The sequence below is a fragment of the Vicia villosa genome, linkage group LG4 (assembly GCF_029867415.1).
Source record: "Vicia villosa cultivar HV-30 ecotype Madison, WI linkage group LG4, Vvil1.0, whole genome shotgun sequence".
NCBI lineage: Eukaryota > Viridiplantae > Streptophyta > Magnoliopsida > Fabales > Fabaceae > Vicia > Vicia villosa.
This window is the reverse complement of record NC_081183.1, coordinates 27,915,978-27,939,155: the sequence shown is the minus strand read 5'-3', so window position 1 is coordinate 27,939,155 and position 23,178 is coordinate 27,915,978. Positions and strand designations below refer to the sequence as shown.

Genomic DNA, 23,178 nt, shown 5'->3' with positions numbered 1-23,178 from the left:
TAATTGGATTGTGTGAATCGTAATTAATTAATTGGCCTCTTATATGTTAATGATGTGTGTGTTGCGAATGTTGTGTACAATTGGTGGATAATTCATAGAGTTGAATTATTGAGATATGCGGAAAGTTAAGATGGTAGAGATGATCTTAATTGCATAAAGTTGTGATATTGTACATACATTCATATCATAGTGTGCCTTGAAACACAGGTGGATTTGCTTTGCAACATAAGCGGGCTTGGATTCTAGAGTGAATCGGAAGCCGTAAACTATATGTTTACAATTGGTGGACTTTGGTCTTGTCCGGATCGAAAGTGTGGCTTAGATTCTAGAGTTATGAATCGGAGGCCGGTGAAACTTAGAATTTCACATTGGTACCACATGCATAGTGTCACATGTTTCATTGAGTCACATTAGAGTTATGTGATAGTTTATTATGTGCATTATATTGTAATAAGTGTACGAGTGAACAATTGATTATGTGCATTGATGTTGTGATGCTATGTGTATGAGTTTGGTAATTGATTATGTACACTTGGTGTTGTAGTGATAATTGTATTAGTTGATAATTGAGAAGAGGTGATGTTTGAATACGTAATTGGTTAAATGCGAGAATATGTGATAATGATGGATTGTGTATATATTTGGAATAATAGTATTGAATCCTGTGATTATTATACGATTGAACTTCGTGCATACTTGAATATGTGAAATTTATCGGATGATACTATTTACATAATTATGACTTGTTGTGCGATGAAAAGTATGAGAGATTAATGAACTGTGGAAGTATGATGTGTATGGTAACTGTTGATACTTGCGATGTAATGATTTTATAAGCCTGAATCCTAATATACAATTTATCATGCGCCCACTTATATGATTTGATATCTCACCCTTTTCAATTGTTTCGCCGTTGCCTTTATATTGGTAACGTGCAGGTATTCAAGTATGAAGATTTAGTTGCCGTTACTCGAGTCGGTTGTCGCTCTGATACGTAGCACTCTGGGGGGAACGATTTAGGTCATTCATGATGTTGTTGTTTAATTGTGTTATCTTGGTTGAACAAAATGATAAGTTAACTGAAGATATTTTATTGAATACTTGTTTAAGTGATTCCGCTGTGTTTTAATAAAATAAGTTATTCTGTTTCAAAGGTGCTATGTATCCGCTTTATGCGACGAGTTGATTTGTTTTGTTTTTTATTATGTGACGCCTCATTTGTTTATTGAGAAATTTTGAAAACTCTGATTTATATATATTTGTCGGGTAGAAATGGGGTGTTACACTCGTAGGTGATGCAAGTTTCCTCTGGTCTTAATGATAATTCCCACACTTAAGGTTTATAACATATACATATATAATCCCATCAACAAGTATAATAAAATGATAATTATATATATATATATATATATATATATATATATATATATATATATATATATATATATATATATATATATATATATAACAGAAATAACGAAATAAATGTATAAATATCCACAGAAAAAAATAGAAACATCAAACAAAATTGAAAATCCTAAGACTAAATGGTAGGTGAGTTGATTGAGTCTTGATAAAGAATCTTGATCTTTATTAGAATTAATTTGCTCGAGGCGAAGAAATTTGACTCAGGTTTGTTTATTAGGTGACTCACCTTGGTTTCGCAACCGTGTGCCTACGTATCTCCATCAAAAGATGAGAGAAATCAGAGTCTCGTAGTTCGGAGGGTCGATTGAAAAAGAGATATACTTATTAGAATTAATTCGCTCAAGGAGAAGAAATTCGACTTAGTTCATTTACCGCATGTTTAGTGATAGCATTCGATTATTGCTCTAGGCATAAACCAATTCGCATGAATTTTAATCGTAGTTCGAGTAATTGATCGGTAAGACATCGGGAGTTGACCAATTCGAAGACGTGGTGAAATTAACACTCACCCATCATTTTATTTACGAAAGGTTTGATTTTTTTATTGAGAAAAGTGTTTTTTTATATTTTTTATAAGACTAAAAGTAGAAATCTAAGCTATTTTAAATAAACCAAGTTAAAGACTAATCTAAATAAAACCTAATAAAAAACTATTGTTGGATTGTATTTCCTATGGCCAAAATGGAATTGATATACTTAGGAATTAAGTTTGAATAGCCTAAAATATCTCATTAACAAAGAGTCTAACTAAAAATTAATTATTGAAATAAAAGGGGTGTGAAGATGAAGTGTGGCTAGTAAAGGTGATATGAATTCAAAATTGGCCATTTAGGCCTTAACTCCTAATTAAACCTAATTCTAATCATTAAAATAAAATACAAGAGAAAAAAAAAGAAAGAATAGAACGCTACATTCATCATAAGAGAGTATGTTTTTCTCTTTTGACTTTTGCAAGGTATTCACATAGACCATTAGCATAGTAACAAGTGGCACCGAAATTAAAAATAAAAGACTACCATCCACACATATACATCGGACTTGGATCCTCTCCTTCATTTTTCTCTCCTTCATTTTTCTCTCCTCTCTATCTCTCTCTTAATCCCACTCTCACTCATCAATAAAAAACAAAATTTAATCAAGAGAGAGAATGAAATTAAGAGAGAGATAGAGAGGATGGAAAAGAAAGGAGAGAAAAATGAAGGAGAAGATCCAAAGTGCATATATATCACGTGAAAGAATGAATGGACCAAAACAACACCATCTTGAAGAACTTAGTTCATTCTCTCCTTCTTTCATCTTCTCAAAACCCAACAACATTAACATTAAAAATAAAATAAAAAACTCTTTCCATGAACTCAAGCCAAAGTAAGAAGAAACAACAACATCCATTCAATAATTAAACCTCTGCTTTCTTAACATTACCATCTTAAACCGAAATCGAAGAATGAGAGAGTCACATACCTGCGGAAAAGATGGGGAGTATGTGTCGATCGCGGTTGGATCTGGATGCGCGAGCGGAGGCTAGGTGCGGAGCAGTTGTGGGGCGATCTGGTCCTTCTCTGGGGCTCGGTTGTTGTTGATTCACGGTTGGGAGGTCCACGGCGGTTGCTTCCGGTCATTTGGTAGCCGCGTCTTGGTCGCAGGATGGAGGTGTCGTTGAGGAGATCTGCAACATGAAATAGCAACAATAATTTTCTTTTTTTTTTTCTTTTTTACACCTTTTCTCTATTTTACATTGTAAAAGAAAAATTGTTCTAGTTAGTAGATATCAGTTTAAAAAGTAAAAATAAAAATTAAGGCTTGCACGTTTCCAACTTCCACCAAATCATGTTTTCTTCTTTTATTTCCTGCACACACAAAAAATTGGATTCAGATTCTCTAACTTTCTCCTCTCTAACTTTGTCTAACTTTAGGATTTTTTGTGGAGAGAGAATTGAAAAACAGAGAAAAAATGGAGGGAAAAGAGAAGTGAGAGAGTGGATTGTTAGAGAGATATAGAGAGGAAGTTAGGGTGCAGTTCCCTCCACAAAGTGAGTGAATCCTCTCCCCAAAAAATTAACCTCGTTTTATGATTGTTATGGATGTATTTATACACAATTGATTAAGTTAACAAAAATAATAAATAAATCAAGTCAATTAAATTTTAAAAAAAAACCAAAAATTAAAAAATCAACTTTATTTGATTTTTGATTTATGATCTTTTTAATCAATCACATTAATTACTATCTCATAAATAAATCATTTTTAATCTTTTTTTAACTTTCTATTTTTTTATACTTTTGTAATAAAAATTCTTAAAGTAAAAAACCTTTAAAAAAACAAAATTATTAAATACGAAGATAAACAATAAAAAATTTGTAAAACCGGAAGAAACCTATAAAATGGTTTCACCTCATTTGTACTCAAGGAGACCCATTTAGCCTTTAGGTTTTATAAAATGGTTTCATCGAATCCCTTTTTATTTGCAAGTCTTGCTTCCTTACCAATTGTGCTATGTTATTTATTTGAAACAAAAACCCAATTGAAAGCATATGAAAGGCAAGCAAATATTTGTTATTTAAAAATATAAATAATTTACATGTGAATTATTATATTTTTAAACAATTAATTACAAGAAATCCAAAATATTATAAATAAACCAAGAAAGTTTATAAAATCCAAGTTTAAAAATAATTTTGAATCCTAAAATTGGGCCTCATATTCTTATGAATAATAAGCCCAATTAAATACACACTTTTACTTAATGTATACTCCTATCTTTTGAATTGGACATTTTAGAGAATGGTTACTCTTTTAAAATGGGCTTGGCAATCAAGATGTCAAGCCCACTAGTTTGATATAAACCCCTTGTAGAATTTGTAGTACGTCCCTGTTAATAAAATATAATAGCGATAGGGAAAATTTTGGGGTATGACAAATATCATCAACGTGGCGATTCAAAATCAGTACAACACGTACAGGTTTAATGGGAAGAAGAAGCTCTCAACTACGACCTGAATGGGTGGGAAGAACGACTTCATTGGAATATCTTATCTCACGACCTGGATGGTTGGGAAGAACGGCTTCATTGGAATATCTTATCTCACAGTTGACTTCATTGGAATATAGTGTATTGTCACTAGTTACACGTAATTATAATTCATAATGGCTAATTAAAATTCTTAATGACTAATCTTCAATTCTAAAAAAGTAAATTATTCACAATAAATAAAAGATTAATTCCAGATTAAAATGCCCCTCAAATTGATGTGGCTTGTCAAAGAGCATCAATTTGTTAATAAGAAATCAATGTCGTAGGCATGGAACAACCTTGGTAAAAATATCTGCGACCTGTAACTAAGTACTAATATGAGAAAGTTATTTGAATTATAATCAACTTCCATATGGGGTGCGTTCATGAAAAATAGGATTTGCAACAATTTGAATGACACTTGTATTGTCGGCATAAAGTGAAGTTAACTCTGTTTGAAAAATCAAAATTCATCAAAAAGACCACAAAGTCAAAGTATTTCTGAACAAGCAACAAATATAAAACCCTAAATCCCAACATGCAATTTATAAAGTAATTAAAGTAATTTTCTGAAGAATGGTGTCGTATTTATCTCAAATCAAACATTTTTCTCATAGGCGAAAAACCCTCAGAATGAAACAACTCAATAATTCTCATTAACAGGGTATACATATAATTCCACAACCATTACAGAGTCAACTCAAAACTCATTAGAGTTTAAAGGCTTACTCTAGCCTAAACTCATTGAACGCATTAGATTCAACTCAAAATATATTAGAACTCAAATTCAATTCTAAACTCAACAATTCAACTCTAAAATTGTTTCCCTGCAGATTGAAAATGATTGCCATAACCCTCGCCTTTAACTAATTTACAACTTAACTCTTTTAACTATACATAACTCAAGCTCAACTCTAAAAACATCAAATAAATAAAAGTCAACTCTAAACATATCAAACTACTCAAACTAAATTTATTTATAAATATATTCAATTTCTTAAATTGTTAAAGGGTTTCTCAAAACTCTACACTTAACTCTAAAATTGTCTCTCTTCACAATAGCACCAAACATTATAGACTCGTGATAAAATTATGAAAATCACTAATTTAAAACTTCTTTAAACCCTATTTCAAATTGAATTAACTGCACCTCGATCGATTTACGAAACTAAAATTCTATTCATTTCAGTTCAGTCATATCATAATATTTCCTGTATAAACTCTAAAATAGAATGTATGAATTCAAAATAGCACCAAAAATTAAATACATATGATAAGATTACGAAACCATTTAATTTAAAAGATCGTCAAACCCTCTTTCTAACGCAAATGACCGCACCTCAAATGGACTTACGAAACCCAAGTTACGTATGAAACAAGATGACCAACACAAGATTGAAATTTGACTACGCCTTTGGTACAAAAATCAAAGAACTGCGACTGTTGTAGCGCTCCTAGACCTAATTTCCTCACTTCAAAATAAATATTATAGTGTTCTTTTTAAAGCAACTGATGATACTTCAAATAGACTTACGAAACTCAAGTTACACATGAAACAAGACGGCTAACCCCTTTCTATGTCTACTTGCAATTTTATGTTTTTTTCACTCTATTGAACAAATTTTAAACTCACCTATTTAATCTCAACCACCCCAAACTCTCAACAAATTCTACCATTTAAATCATTAGCACATTTTACCAATCAACAAGATTTATAAATTATTTCAACAATAATCATCTCACAATATTATTATGATTCTCACCTCCTTGCCTAATGGATTTATAACCAAAACATTATGCTAAGAGATAAGCTTTATACTCTCGCCTTATCAAAATGCATCAACATTTTTTTTGATTAACTCCCTCCTTAACATAAGACATCAACATTTTTTATTAAAAATAACTTTTACATTCTCGCCATATCAAAAGACATTAACATAAATTATCAGATCAACATGCTCCTTATCAAAAGGCTTCAACACATGGATTCACTAATATATTTGATCCAACAACAAATAATAACTCAATATCATGAAAACAATATCATATCAACCACAGTAAAATATTTTGCAGAAACCTTCTTTGGCCTCAATTATTATCACAGATAAAAAATGGGAGAAGGAATGAGGATAAGGAACCCTTTGCTATCCATATGCTTAAAACACCAAACTTTGAATAACCCCCTTACCTAGAATTCAAAGAACTTGAAGCTTTAACAATGGATACCTCTCTCTTTCCTATCCAAAAGCTCTCCAGAGATTCTTTAATAATGTAAGTGTTATACCCCAATTTTTGACCCTAAGATTCCCCAATCATTTTGCATTCCCACCTCATATCAAGATCACAATCTTGATATTCAACTTTTAGCTTTGTGCCTACCTCACTTTTGGAGGGATCACCAAGCACCCAGGTTTGTTTGACTTATGAATACTTCTTGGTTATGTCATACTAACCAAAATACAAAAAGATATCTCTTTCTTTCAAATTTATATGCATTGTAGGTGATTGAACCAAGTGCATCCACACTCTCTCCTAAAGTCAGGGTTTTGAGGATCAACCTTCATTCAATTGATCACTCATGGAAGCTAAATGACTTATACTCAAAGGGATATCCTTATAATCAAATGTCATATGTTAAGCATATCTCCACTTCATATGATCAAATTCATTTCAAGACTATGTGGTTTGATTCCTTAAGAAACCTCATAAATTCATGTGTTTATTTCCATGCCTTCTTCAAAAAGTTTCATTAATCCATGAGCCACACAATCAATTGTACTTCAAGAAAACATCATTTCAAGGTCTCACGTATCTCCTCATGTCTTATAGTGTAAGGAAGTTCAAAATATTCAAAGTTAATTCAAGAAGTTTGGCCTAATTTGACAATTCCTTGATCCTATGATCACAAGGGCATAACTCCCTCAATTTTCAACATTTTTGAGTGCTTCTTTTTGAAAATTATTCTCCTTGACATCATCAACAACTTCTTTTCATAAGTCAAGAGTAAATTTTATGAATAAAGTCATCAAAAGTGAGAAGACATTATAGGTCATCCTTCGAAAGTTCAAGGAATTGTATGTCCACTTTAAAGGATCATAACTTGCTCGTTTTTTATTTATCATTTTGAGCCCATTATTTTTGCATAGTAATCTTGAATGAGTCTACTTCAAGTCATCTTTGAAGATCAAGAACCAATTTTGAGGGGAAAGTCATGAAAGAATACAAAACATTATAGGTCCTTTTGTGGGCTTGGAGGAATTTTCAAGTATGGCATGCCTATCTTCAAAAGTGAATAAATCTCTCATTTTTTAAAATTTATGGGCGGTTCTTTTTTCCAAATGTTCATCTTTAACAAAAGAGCATTTCATCTTCAAAGGTCCAAGTCAAGTTCATGCTCTAAGGAACTCAAAAATTGCAAGCCTTTTGTGCATAAAACTTGGGCATAACCTATTTGATGCAAGGCATAGCCCAAGATTTCAGGTTTTGACCTCAAATCCTTAAGATCTATTTATGTTCTTCATGAAAAGGAGAGTATTTAGATCAAATAAAATCATGAAACGCACGAGCCAATTTCAAATGGCCTTGGTTTGAACATGATACCTCAACTCAAAATTTTGGTACACAATCAGTTTTGCATTATCACTCTAATTCAAATCATAGGCCGAATTGATGCGTGTTTTGAGTCTAAACATGTTTAAAAAACTTCCAGAATGCGTTTAGTGCATTGAAACGTAAGCTTTGGTTAAGTTTTAAGGGAATTCCAAGTCACACATTTTATGCTTCGACCTTCACACGAATTCACTCAATTTGTGATCATTTCACACGCTTTTTGATTCCATGAGCTCAATTATAAATAGAAGATCATATTCCATTCATTTCGCATGCTTTAGAGAGCCAATTGACCCCTGTTTAGATCCCATACAAACTGTGAACTTGAATTTTCATTTTCTTCATTCCTCACCTTAATTCACCAAAATCTCCATTTAGTTAGTTTCATTAAACTTCTATGAAGCTAACAAGAATATTAGAAGCAAGAATCATCCACTAAATCAAGAGGTTGAAGTTCATTTTCAGAAGCTTTTAACCTTACTTCATTTAGGTAGAAATCTTCATTAAATCAACTCAAATTTGTGTCTAATATGAAGCATTTGATCCACTGATACTCATTGCACAATTGATTTTGAGTTTTAACTTCTCTTAATGCATATGTTTTCAAATCCCTTTTTTAATCTTCTTCTAATTTCCTTTAAATCGAGTGAGCTATGTTTTAAATAAATTTTTCGTGATGAAGTTGTTGAGATTGTCCAGGAGAGACGAATCCAATGATACCACTAGCACTTGATTTGGTTATTTGAATGATCTATGATTTCTTCAAAATTCCTCTTGAATTGTTGGCTAGAAGTTGAAGATGACCTACGTGTCATCCTGAACCAATGAAAATGAGCCATTAGAAATGTTTTTTATTGTGTCATACCCTAAAATTTTTCCGTTCTTTATGTTTTTTAAAGCACCATTTTATTTTGAATGAGTGCATTGGCCAAGCGGATAACAATGAAAAAAATAAAGGATGCAAGTGTGAGAGAATCGGAGTTCGAGTCTCACATTTTCCTTTTTGATGTTTTTGTAGTATTTCTAACTTTTCACCTATTCTTAGATTTATACTATTATCATGAATTTTAGAAATAGAAAATTAAATTGTTTAGTCATTTAATATTTTAACGTTAAAGTATTCAACAAAAATATTTTGTCTCTTGTTTTTAGTATTAGTTTTTAATCTTAGTTTTATTTAGTTTTTTATTATTATTTCACTTTAAGTAAATTTTTAAATTACTATTAAATATTATCTTGTTATTATTATCATAAAAGAATAAAAAAGGTTATCAAGTTTTTGTTGTTGTTATTTCTTCCACGTTAAGTAACAGTTTTTTAGTTTTGAAAATTAATACAGCTATTGTAATTATATTAACCATGTTATTATTATTAAGTATAGTTTTATTATTCCGAAGTTATAGTTATGCTATTATAGTTATTATTTATTGAGTCAAAATTAGTCAAAAAAAGGAGAATAGAGATCCACTTGAAAAGAGTATCATCCAATTCAAAATCAGTATCCCAAAATTAAACTCCATATCTTCCCCAAATAATGTAAAAAGCAGACAAAATTAAATCAGTCCTCACAAAATTAGAACAATCTAAAATTAGTTTTAGGAAATTTTTTCATTAATTCCGAATACGAAACCAACACAAAATCGTTCCAAAGCTGGAACTTTAAAACCTTCCCAATTTGGATCAATATTCACTTTTCATCAGGTTCACAATTATATCTCAATTCACAAACTTAAAGCATAAGTTTTGATCATCCATAAAGACGGTAAATCATTCCTAAACAAGAATTAGAATTAAACTTATCAACCTAATTCCCACTTATAAAAGACCAAAAAAGTTTCATCAGAAAAGGGGAGGAGGACCGAAAAAGAAAAACCACTGAACAACCTGCAATATTGTTACCACCTCGACCATCATCACCAATGGTCATCACCATAAAATACCTTCATATGTCATAAACCTGCACATACACAAACCAAATCCAACATCGTCGCTCCGTCAAAAATTTCCGACGTCACGCTACAGCACCACCACCGCTAGATTCCCTGAACTGTCGTCGGAGCCTCAAAATAGGTATACCCGTTTCTTTATTTTGAGTTTCAGTTTTATTGAGAATATGTATGTTTTATGTTCATGTGTTGTCCTGTTGATTTGAGAAATTTTGATGTGAGGAGTTAAAGAAGAAAGTTGAAAAAGGGGAAAGTAGGTCGTATACGTGAAAGAATGGAGAAAAAACAAAATCTGGAAATATAACTTTCTCTTCATGTTATTTTGTTTACTTTTATTATTAAATAATAAAAAGGTGGCCATATGTCATAATTTTATTGGTTGGTCTGCGGTTTGAAAAGTCCACTAAAACATGCTATTTTTTTTTGGAGAATGAGAGATAAGAGGAGTAACTCCTCACGTCACTTTTTTTTATATAGTTTTAGTTTTTTTATTTTTTATGTTAGTTTAATTACATTTATAAATTATATAATTTTAAAGAAAAGATTAGCTTAGCATACATTTTTTTTAATTAAATTTGCTTAAAATATCAAAAATACAAAAACGTATCAAATACTAAAAATTATTCCCTTTAATGAGTACATGATGGGTGAATATCTATTTCATCCCGCATTTGAATTGGTCGACTTCTTATGTCGCGCCGGTCAACTGTCTGAAGCCCCGTAAAAAAATCATGCGCAATCGGTTAATACCTTTGAGTGATAATCGAATGCATGTCGTTAAAAATGCATAAATCATTTTTAAAAAATTTAAAGATATAATTATTTATAACCTAATTTTTATAAAATCACTTATATTCACATTCTTAAATTCTTATTTATTCAAAATACCTAAATTGTCTAATTGCAAATATAACGCATTTAACACATTAATTATTAAATACAAAAAAATTACATAAAAGGGATTGTACACCAAAAATATTTTTTTCCTGCGAACTACGTAAAACACACTCAACATACAAAATAACGTACAATCCCATAAAAAACACCAACAAATAATTACGAACTACGTTGACTCTGATCCTCCATTAAGGAAGTACGTAAGCATTCGGGCAACCGAAACGAGTCTCATTCCCCTAAAATTAAGTAGGTTTGAGATTATTTTATTCTATACCCTACTGTGCACTTTTAACCGCAACCTTTTTATAAACCTTACCATAATACTCTTACAAACCTTAGAGACATTTAAAAAAACCTTAAAGAGGGGTTAAGGGCGCCTAACACCTTCCCTTGACCCTAATTTCTCAACTTACCCAATCTCTTTAATATTAAGTTTTTCTCCCATGTTTACCCTTATCCTTAGGATAGAATAAAAACATAGGTGGCGACTCTGTAGTTTAAGTTAATAAACTTAAAATTTAAAGCCGGTCGTAACATATTGAACTGACTTTATTTGCCTTGGTGTGTGCGCTTTGACTTGGCTCCATGATATTCCATCATCTCGAATCCCTTGGATTTGCCAACGTGTATTAGTGAACAAGATCTAATGCTCCTCACATTTTCTGATTTTATTTCTTTTTCTTATTTTTGTTTTATTTTGATTTAATTTCAAAAATTCATATCTCCTTTATTTTAATTCCAAAAATTATGAAAAAAAAATACCAAAAATACTTTAAATTATTTTTGATTTTATTACTACTTTTTCATATTTTTATTTTTTCATTTGATATTTTTAATATTCTCCCTCATTTTCTTTGAGTTTTAATTAGTTCAAATTTATTTTTGAGTGTTATAAAATTCTGGAAAAATTTGGAAATGATCCTATGATAGTCCTTGACTTATGGTGATCTTTGGTTTTAATTTATTTGATGCTTAGATATTTGATTTGGTTTTTACTCCTTATTTTTTATTTTAAAAAACTTTTAAAATTTTGTTTAATATTTCTTTCTTAATGTTTGGCTTGATGATCCATTTGATGAGAGTTTATTATTTGTTTTTCCATCTCTCTTCATCTCTTTCTTTTTGATTAGCGGGTGTAAGTCTTGAAAAATCCATTGTGTAGAGGCTTTGATTTTATCATTCCTTTGATGGATCATTACGTTGAAATCATATAAAAATCAAAAGGAATTCATCTGGACTTGTGGTTTCGTTTTTGATCCATCCCCCCTCTCCATCTCAATCTCATTCTTGTTTTTGTTTGTTATTTGACATGTGTTGCAAATTTTAAGAGAATGATTTACATATCATTTCTCTAATTTTATTTTAAACACGTAAATTGTTATTGACCGTCTTCATTGTAGGGTGACTTCTATATAAGTTACTTGGCGATTTCTTAACATAACGTTAAATTTATTCCGTATCGAAAAATGATCATTCGTGGCCTAAACCTATGTTTACAAGCACAAGGATAATTGATTATTTGACAATTGACTCAATACCTTTGAAAACTTATTGTGTGGATGCTTTGATTCTATCAATCCTCTAATGAGTTTTCAGTGTCTTTGACCAAAGTTCATTAGTAAATCATTATTGATCATTCACTTTGGCAATTAACTCCTAACCACTAACTTCTAACTTTATCTTTATGCTTCTTTTACTATTTTGCTTTATTATATTTTATGATTTATGCTACCATTCACCATCTATTATTATGTTTATGCTTATGCACTTTTTCTTTTGTCCATTTAGACTTTTATTTTTTTCTTAAAACATTAATAATCAAACTTGAATATTAAAAGACTTAAGGGTCTCTTGGACTATGGTTACCATCCCTTGGCATTTTGGAGTTTTGGACCTCATGGACTTAGTATAAGGAGCCTTGTTCTCTTGAGACCTCTGGACCTTGTGTTATCTTATTTGTTATTCTTATCTGAAGTCCTTGGAGTTTACTCCAAGGCATTGGGATTTTTATCTGTGTGCAGGTACCATGTTTGTTATGAAAAGGCTTTATATGATTTGTTAATGCAAGTTCATATGTGACAAAACCAAGATTGGTGAAGTCATGCTCAAATGGAATTACTATCTTGGAGCTTTGGTTAATTTGTTCAAGTTTATATGTTTTCTATGTTGTTGAGATAAATCCAAAGGGAATGCTTATGTTGACGTTATGTCAAGTGTTGGCTTCTTGATTGGTTAGATTGTTCTTGTCCTTAGCTTTTACTTTATGCTTTATGATAGTCCCTTCATCTCCTCACATCTTCTTATATTTTTGAGTTATAACTCATGAATCATGAAGATTAAATTGATGTTTTATGTAGACTATTTTAAAGATGTTTAAAGTTGTAGATTCCGCTGCGAGATAATATGATTTTAATTATAATGATGAATGAGATATAATGTTGAAATGAAATTGATGCAACCCGTGTTACAGGCAGGACTATTGTTGTGATGTTTTTATATCGATGTGACACCCTTGTTGGTGATTTTATTTGATGATAATTCGTATTATATTGCGAATATTCTTGTTGGGTTAGATGGGTGTTATAGGTATAACCTGATGTATTTTCTCAGAGCGCGTTATGACTCCGCTTAGCACGCCCTCCTATAATAGAATTTTATTTATTAATTCCCCGAGTGCAGTGTTGTCCCAGAATGGGAACTGAATGCCTTCTTAATTATTCTCTGACTTATCTAATTGTGTTATGGAATGTGATATATCATGTTGGATCACTAAATTGCTCATGTTAAGAATACATGTATATGTTGGATATCAATTATGTGATCATTGGTTGTTGCTTTCCATTGTTCCTGTTGAACATTTGGAATTTGTTTGCTTGTGTGGCTTAATGATATGATTTGATATATGCTTGAATCGGAGCAGACCTAACTACTAGGTGTATATCGCGTACGACCATGACTGTGTGTTCTGACCAAGTCCTAAAGGGCATTTCCCGCTGACGTACTTGAAGCATCGACATGTTTGGTATGGTGAGGTTAAGATGCCATGTAGGCTTCATCACTTCGGATTGACACACCTCTAGTGATTCCACGTAGACAATATCACAAGGCTTTTGCCCGGTGGGCTCGTGTAGTCACGATGGCATATTTGCACTAGCGTTTAACACATCTGCGTATGGGTGACTGACAGGGTCGTAACGCCATTTAGGCAATGTCACTTCAAAAAGTCGTCAGGGATGAGATTCTTTCAGGAGTCATCTGATTCACCTTGTGGTGTGCATGTGTAACTCTTGACATTATACAAGAGGGATAACCCATCGAGGGTGTGGATATATGGCCTATGCAGGGGAATTAACATGCTTATTGAGTTCCCGTACACGAGTGCGGGTATCCGTACTTGTTTGTATTAGCTTTGTGCTTGTTGTTATCTCATTGGTTAGTAATGGGACTTCCAATGGTGATACTACCTCTTGTTGTGTATTTGTACTTGGCCGTGAAAAAAACCCCGGATCCACGGTGAATCCGTTTTGATGCATGAACCTTGTAAAATCGAGTGAACCTATAAGATAGGGGAACTCATTGAGATTTAGTAATCTCACCCCAATCCTCTTATTATTTTTCAGGTACTTATTAGAAGTGAATAATTGCTAGAGGGTGTGAAATGAAGACTAAGGACGAGCAGATGGCAGGATGACCTCATTAGATTTTTTCTTTTCGTTGTGCATTATTGCTGGCAACCCAATTATATACATTTTAGTTGGAGACTTGAACTGTATATGATTTTAATTTTTTGTCTTTTCCATCATATGTATCTTTCTATGTACCATTTATAACCTCACTATATATTATTCTAGACATATATGTACGGGGTGACACAAGTGGTGTCTCTCGCAAAGTTGTGTCTTAAGTCTAAAATGCTCTCTCGTGTTGACCTCTAACACGCGCCACCCTCAAGTTCTAACTCCCAACCAAAACCAAGAACATAATCACGAGCACTCCACACCAGTCGATGAGTTCCCACTGTGCACAAACTCGCTCATCCGCCACTTCCCCCGCCGGATCACACGCCCATACACGAAACGACGAGCAAGACTCCGACCAGAGCTTCCGTGAAGCCGCCAGGTACTCCGTCCTCCACTTGCATCTTTGTCACTAGATCTGGTACCTTTTAATTAGCTTATTTTTAATTACTATTATTTTGTTATCTATTTGAATATCAATTGCCACTTGTCACATTCCCTTGAATTTTTCTTTTGTTAAGAAAAAGTCAAAGCACATGATAATTTTTTAAAATGGTTACTGGTAGTTTTTATATAAGCAAGAATTCATTGATACGAGATCTGAAGATCACAAAGATTATACAAAAAATCGAGCAGGAACTCGATAAGAAAAATTACACGCCAATTGAAACATACGACAAATAAAACAAAGGGTTTTTACTAAACTCGTAAAGTTAGAATTGGGTTGTATAATTTTTCCTATAAAAGTCCACCTACAAACCAAAGCTTTAACTCCCCAAACAATATCAAAAATATTCCACGAGTTGCCTCAAAACACGATCCCATTTCTAGACAACCATAAGGACCAACATGTCTCCAACCAAAACGACTTCCTCCTTTCCTCTCCTAACTTTAAAAAGTTTACAAAATGAAATCCACTTCATGAATATTTCCTTAAAACTATTAGCTTTATAATCATGCAAACCAATCCATTCAGCTATATCATTCCAAACCAAATCCGTAACATGGCAAAGCAAAAAAGAATGCAGCGACAATTCACCATTATGACAACAAAATACACAATAATTGGCAGAAGAAGATATGATACCTCCAAAAGAAAGCATATCTTTCAAAGGTAGAATGTTGACAACGCATTTCCATCCAAAAGATTTAATCTTAACGGGAACCTCCATCCGCCAAACTATCTCCAAAGCCGTGTCGAATTGTTCCTTCGGGCCATACAGTATGTGATAGCTGCTCATAATGTTGTGGCAGGTTCTGACCAAAAATATTCCATCTACTTCGCGCTTCTAAATCACGGCATCATCGCTTTCCATAACAGGTTGCCAGTTGTGCAGCTGATCATAGAGTTATAGCATCTCCACAATGCAATCAGGATCTTCATGCTACCATTTTTTTCTTCTGTTTTTGTTTTTTTAGTTTATTAATTAATTAATTTAGGAAATTAGGAGTTGTTTAATTTGAGTTATTGGATTTTAATTCTCCTCTTTTAATGTATTCTCCTTGGTGCCTAATTTCACCCTTGTGGCTTTTTTTAAAAAAATAATTTAGTTCAATTTTATTTTAGTTATGTATTTTAATTATTTCATTTAATTAATATCTCATTTATTATAATTATCATTAGTCAAAAATATAAAAAACATTCAATTCTATTTTATTTTATTAGTTCTAATTATATAATTTAGTTTATTAGAATTAATTTGGTTATTAAGTTATTAAACTAATTTAATTGTTAAGACATCTAAAAATTGAAAAATACACTTTTATTTCATTAAGTTGTTCGGTTTAATCTTAATTTATTTTAAATATTTAGATTTGATCTTATATTACAAAAAAAAACAAAAATAGAAAAACACCAAAATTAAGTCTTTAATAATGTCAAATTATTAGTTTGTACATATTCCCGGTTTTCCCTGACAAACTCAAATATTCATCACTTGTAATTGTAAATATTCTCCAACTTTTTTGTAATCAGATTAATCAATTTTTTTAAGTAAATAGACGGGATGAATGTACATCCACACTTTCCTCGAATTAATCGATTGGTCGGCGAATGCCACGTTTGATAGGTCATTCAATTCAAAACTCACTTGTGCCCCATGAACTAAATCTATTTCAAGACAACTCTTTTCATAAACTAAAAGCGGCCAACAAAAAATCTTAGAGTCGGACTACGAAGGCTCTGACTTCCTCATTGTACAGTAAAAATATGTAGGCACATAGTTCTGAAACTCTTCAAACTTACTAACAAAATACTAACATTTTCATTCTTTTTAATTTTTGTAAATAATTTATGTGTAAATAAAAAAAATTAATAAAGGCATGAAATAGAAGAAATTAGACAAACTAACCTTAGTAACTGCATGTACCCTAAGCTAGAGAATAATTCCCTTGACAAACTAACCTTAGTAACCGCATGTACCCTAAGCTAGAGAATATTTCCCTTGAGTACAGGAAAGTGAGGGGTGCCTAACACCTTCCTCTCACTTAACTGACTCTCAAACCCTTATTCGATTGCGATGACTGTCTTATCCCTTATTTTAAGATTTATCATTATTTCTCATGTTTGTTAAGAATGAAGAAAATATAGCGGCGACTCTGTATTTTTTTCCGTCTGCGACAAACTCAATTCTAGCCGTTAATGAATAAAGAAAATTCATGTTTGTTTTTAATTTGAACTGTCAATTCAAAATAAGATTATTTTACCAAATAAAATTTCATACTTTTAATTTGAATAAGGTTATAAAGTATGGGATTCCATATTTTTATCCTTTATTAATTAAGGAATAATACTTTATATTATTAGACCGAGAAAACCCCTTTAAAAACATTAAAAGTATAATATTTGTTAATGTACTTATTAAAAAAAGGCAAATCATATTTGTTCACGGATCATTAAAAATCTTTATTATATATAATAAAAAGTTATTCATCATAATTAAGTTTTACAATTACCACCTGGTCCTCCAAATTGAAGAGAATACCCATAAAGTTTTCCATTATGTGCATAGTTTGTAACTCCATAGCAATTAGGAGCATCATTGTAAGTTGCTATTGCATATGTTTCAGGATCATAACCACTTCCATCTATCTCCATATATTGAACAAATATAAAGTAAGATGCATGAAGGGGGTGAGTATCTGGTATGTGTCCAGAACCCATTGCAGGACTATTAGTACCCGTAGGAGTTACTGTATATCCTCCCCATCCTATTTGATCAGCACCGTTCAATGATGAGAATAAAGCAGCAGGAAAATATCCAATATCCTTGTCAATCACTTTTATCCACCAATTGCCTTTATTATCCTGAACACCATAAAATTTGATAATTTTACTATTAGTGTTATAAATATTCAAATATTTATGACTTAATTAAAAGAATTTAATTTCATTTAAGTTAATATACACTCTCTGTGGCCTTATTTATAAACAAAGATTCTTTCTTTAGGTTTATAGAATAATTAATGTATTTGATCCTTTATATAGACTAGATATATTCATTATTCAATGGATCTAAAAAGATAATCTTTCTTATAAATCAGGCTGTAATAGTCTATAATATTTTATATAACATCACTTCGAACTTCATCATTTTGTATCATTACAATTTAAAAGTATTTTATGATACAAATTAATTTAAATGTTTTAAATTGAAATTTTATTTAAAGAGATGACCTGAGAAATTTTAAGTGGTAGGTTCACCATCTCTCCGTCGTAGGTAGATGTTTTAGTTATAGGTGCACCAAAGTTATGTGATCTGTCAACTTGAACGAAACCTTTGCAGAACATATTAAAGCATCCATTCTTTCCTGACTGTAGTTTTTAGATTTCATGTTATATTTACAAACAAAATCATATATAACTTTAGATTCAAAGAAATATAAGAAAAATATTAATAAAAAATAAAAGTATTCATGACAACTTTATGTGAAAGGAGCGTTAAAAAATGCATTAAGAACATCTAAAATTTATAAATAATTATATATAATAAATGAAATGGTGTTAGATAATTGGTTGAAGATATGATGCTCAAATATATTTTATGGTATAGAAGTTGTCACTCATGTAAAATAATTTATATAATAATAAGTAAGTGAATATTAAATAATATATAAATTTTTACTTACCGCCCAGAACGAATATAAATGAGTTTGATCATCATTATAAAATTCTGGAGACACCTAAGATCAATTAAGAGATGAATTAGAAAATAATTAATTCATTTTAATATCAAATTTATATCTATGTATCCATGCATGTGTTTAGACTAAAAGAAAATTGGAATTATAGAATAAATTAAAACTCACATGCCATCCAACTGTGATTTTGTTTATACTGTCTCCATCTCCCCTTTGAACATATAAGTTACCTGAACTTGTTTGACCTTTATAAACTTTTGGATTCCAAACACTAGTAGTTCCACTAACTCCATAGTAAGGAGAAACCAATTTTGTCATATACACGCGAGAAAACTAAATTTTAATAAATTCAAATATTAATAAAAAATTGATATATGTTAATTATATAAATAAATTAAGAAATTGAAATTTGAATTTATTATATGATAAAACTTACATGATTTATGCCACCATTTTGAGTCAGATTATGAGCATTGAATAATTTTTTTTGTTGAATTAAATCATTTTTGGTTGTCCTCCGAATAGGAACAGTTCCTTTAGGACAACTAAATTTCTCAAGTATGAGTGTAGGCTTGATTGATGAATTTTGAACTCTTGTTTCAGTAATATTGCTTTCAAAAACAGGTTTTTTCTATCACCAAAAATAAAAAATAAAAAAATCATTGAAATAAGTTGTATTAGTAAAAAAATAGATTAAAATAATACATATTAAATTATTTTACCTGTAATTTATGATTTTTTAATAAAGGATGATCAAAAGCTGGTTGTTTGTTAATGTCAACACAATCAACTATGTATCCTGATTTTGTCTATGAAAACCACCAAAATGAAATCAAGAAAATTAGAAAGATAAATCAAATTAGACAACCTTAAAGCACTAATAAATTAAGTATAAATACATGAATACTCTTTAAAGGAGGCTTGTTAAGAATGTTTAGTTGTCTCTCCAATTCTAAATCTTCTTTTCTCAACCCACTCTGAAAATCATGATCTTTGTGGGAAGTACTCATGGTCACCAAACACAGAGCCAATATCAATATGTTAATCATTTTTGACATTCTCTTTTAGCGATGCTTAATTATGATATATTAGAGTTTAGTATATTGCTTATTTATAGACCAATATTCAAAAGCTAATGAAATAATATAATAATTTAATCAAGATAAAATATATAAGGCCAATGATTTTTTTTGGCTTTATACCACCGGTTTAGTCCGGTTTGGGGGCGAGTTCTGGCATCAAGTGATTTCATCTCCCTCCCAATCGCAGTTGATCGAACTGTGGTTCTCCCTACTAAGTAGGGCATCAATCACCACTGGACCAACTAAGATTGGTAAGGCCAATGATATTAATTGAATACATTTTTGTTTTAATATATATTTTGAAAAATTAATTATTAATAATATACTTTTTCTTTATTTTTGTTTTTCTTTGAAATAATTTTCCTATTTTTCATTATTCAATCAAAAAAGTCAGAATGTTTCATTTTTAATAGCATTTATTTTCTAAATATTTAGTTTCTATTGTACAAACACACATTCCAATTCTCAAATATACAAAATTCATTTTAAATCATTTTTTTCATTTCACCAAATTTAAAATGTGTGATTATTTTGTATGTGAAAGATAAATTATAATTGCAATAAAAATGGAATAATAGAATAGTTCAACATATATATGTATTATTTGTGTTAAATCAAGCTGTTGTACATATGGATTCAAGATTTTAAGATTACACTGGGTTCAACTCTCTTTGGTTGAACTGATTCTAAAAAAATTTTTTTTTTTATTTATATAAGATTAACAGTGCAAAAAATATATATTTTTAAATTGGTATAAAAATATTTATAATCTTATAATAATTAACATTTAAAGTTTATCTAAATTTTTAGAGTCTTTTGTATATTTTAAATTTATATTTAATTATTTAAATAGTTTCATAAAAAAAAAATATGTAAAATGTCCCGAACCCTTTTTTTTGTGTTCAAAGAAATAAATTCAATAATTAAATAATTAATTTTCATTTTTCCACAAAAAGTTAAGTAAAATTTTAATACTAAAAGTAATGAATTATAAGTTAGACATACTCAAGACTTTTATTTTAATATAATAATCAGTAACACACACGTGCATACACACGGGTTCAGGTTTGGTACGCGAATTTGTTTACATAATAGATTTATTAAATCAAAAACAAAATTTGAATCAAAATTTTTAAATTATAAATACAATTTTATTTATATAAAAATATTTAGATCAATGATAAATTTTTTTCGTATAGAAGTATTATTTATGTTTATGTATCATTTAGAAAAATATCTGGATCAATAGCAAATTTTCGTATATAAAAATATTTAAATTAATAAGATATTTTTTTCCCGTAGACTATTTTTTAATCATATATTATTCATGTAAAAATATCATTTTTCATATATAAAAATATTTAGATCATTAACAGATTTTTCCAATTCCAAATACTATTTATGTTTAGGTATCATTTACAAAAATATATGAATCAATTGTAAATTTTGGTATATAAAATTATTTAGATCAATAATAGTTTTTTTTCCGTATACCTTTTTTGAATAAAAAAAATTTGGATCATAAATATCACTTTTTAGATATAAAAATATTTTGATCATTAATAGATTTTTTCCATATACAAATATTATTTATATTTAGGTATTGTTTACATAAAAATATATAGATAAATAATAATTTTTTTCCCGTATACCTTTTTTGAATAAAAAATTGTTGGATCATAAATGTCATTTTTCGTATATAAAAATATTTAGAACAATAATAGATTTTTTCCAGCATACAAATATCATTTTTGTTTAGGTATCATTTACAAAAATATCTGAATCAATAAAATTTGATACTAATAGAATTTGACTATAAATAATAGTAATATGTTACAATTGAATAAGTAATACACTTTTTCCCCGTATATATATATATATATATATATATATATATATATATATATATATATATATATATATATATATATATATATATATATATATATATATATATATATATTTCTCCTATTTATATTGATAACATATATTTGTGAATTGACATCAATACAAATAATTTTTCTAATATTTAACTGTGCAAACATTATTTTAATTCTATAAACTTCATTAGTGAAATATATTAATATAATAATATTTTAAATCATATAAATTAAGGTTAATGATAAGTGACACACATTCTAGTATTTTATCCGATAAAACACATTTTCAAGTATGTTTTTAAGTTCATTTTAATTTAAATATTTTTTTAAAAAACTAAAATAATTATTTTTGTGCGGGATTCAGGAACGATTTTGTTGTTTTTGTTAGAACAAGATTTGTTCTGAACAATATTCTTAGTTTTGATGATAACAATGTATATGAATTTTGTATGAGATAATGTGGTACTCTAATCCTATGCAATTTCCATTTCAGGAATCACATAAAGAGTGCACGAAATCAGCGCAAGAAGCACTGACTCAGAAGGTTCAGCATGCAACATCAGAACATGCTCTGGCAAGACATCAGAAGATGGTCAAGCAGAATCAGAACATGGTCTATTGAAGCATCAGAAGAACTTGAGATCAGAAGCAGAAACACTGAAGTTCTCATGGTATCACGCTAAAAGCACTTCAAGGTCAGAAGACAAGAAGATGCTCTGCACCAAGCTGTTTGACTCTGATGATATTCAAACGTTGTTCATACAAACATCAGATCAGAAGCAAGTACAGGATAGCAGGCTACTCTGACGTACAAAAGGAACGTTAGAAGCTATTAATGGCAATGTCAGTAGATGCAGCAAAAGCAAGGCTCGAGGTAGTTGACAAAAGAGTGAAACATTAAATGCAATGCTGTACAGATCACGCAAAGCATTAAATGCTCCCAACGATCATCTTCTCAAGCGCCTATAAATAGTGAAGTTTGGATCAGAAGCAAGGTTAACGAATTTACAACACTTTGCGCATACATACAGAAACGTTGTCAAATTTAAAAGCTCTCAAACTTCGTCTTCAACCTCACTTCATTACTGTTGTAATATCTTAGTGAGATTAAGCTTAAACTTTAAGAGAAATATCACAGTTGTGATTATAGCTTTTAAGAAGCATTGTAATACTCTTGTAAGAATTGTTTACATTCATTTGTAAGAACTAGAGAAGATCAAGTTGTGATCGGATTCTCTAGAAAGTCTTAGAGGGTTTCTAAGCATTGTGTTCCTAGAGTGATCAGGTTGTGATTAGGATACTCTAGAAGACTTAGAGGTTATCTAAGTGGAAAACCATTGTAATCTTGTGTGATTAGTGGATTAAATCCTCAGGTGAGGTAAATCACTCTAAGGGGGTGTGTGGCAACCATGCCTAAAAATTAGAGCCGCCACCCTTTACTTAAAGGAA

The 23,178-nt window shown here is 30.3% G+C and overlaps 1 protein-coding gene and 1 pseudogene across 1 annotated transcript; one reads left to right on the top strand and one right to left on the bottom strand.

The window, feature by feature from the left end:
- LOC131596944 (ALA-interacting subunit 1-like) overlaps positions 1–4,536 on the top strand; it is a 38,733-nt pseudogene extending 34,197 nt beyond the window's left edge.
- A 12,983-nt stretch (positions 4,537–17,519) lies between these two features.
- Positions 17,520–19,816, bottom strand: LOC131596943 (protein neprosin-like). The gene is made up of 7 exons (XM_058869673.1): positions 19,667–19,816; positions 19,490–19,576; positions 19,204–19,398; positions 18,936–19,100; positions 18,756–18,809; positions 18,304–18,441; positions 17,520–17,934 (listed from the first exon to the last, which is right to left on the bottom strand). Exons 1-7 carry the CDS (start codon positions 19,814–19,816, stop codon positions 17,566–17,568), a joined length of 1,158 nt encoding a protein of 385 aa, XP_058725656.1. The 3' UTR covers positions 17,520–17,565.
- Positions 19,817–23,178: the final 3,362 nt, after the last annotated feature.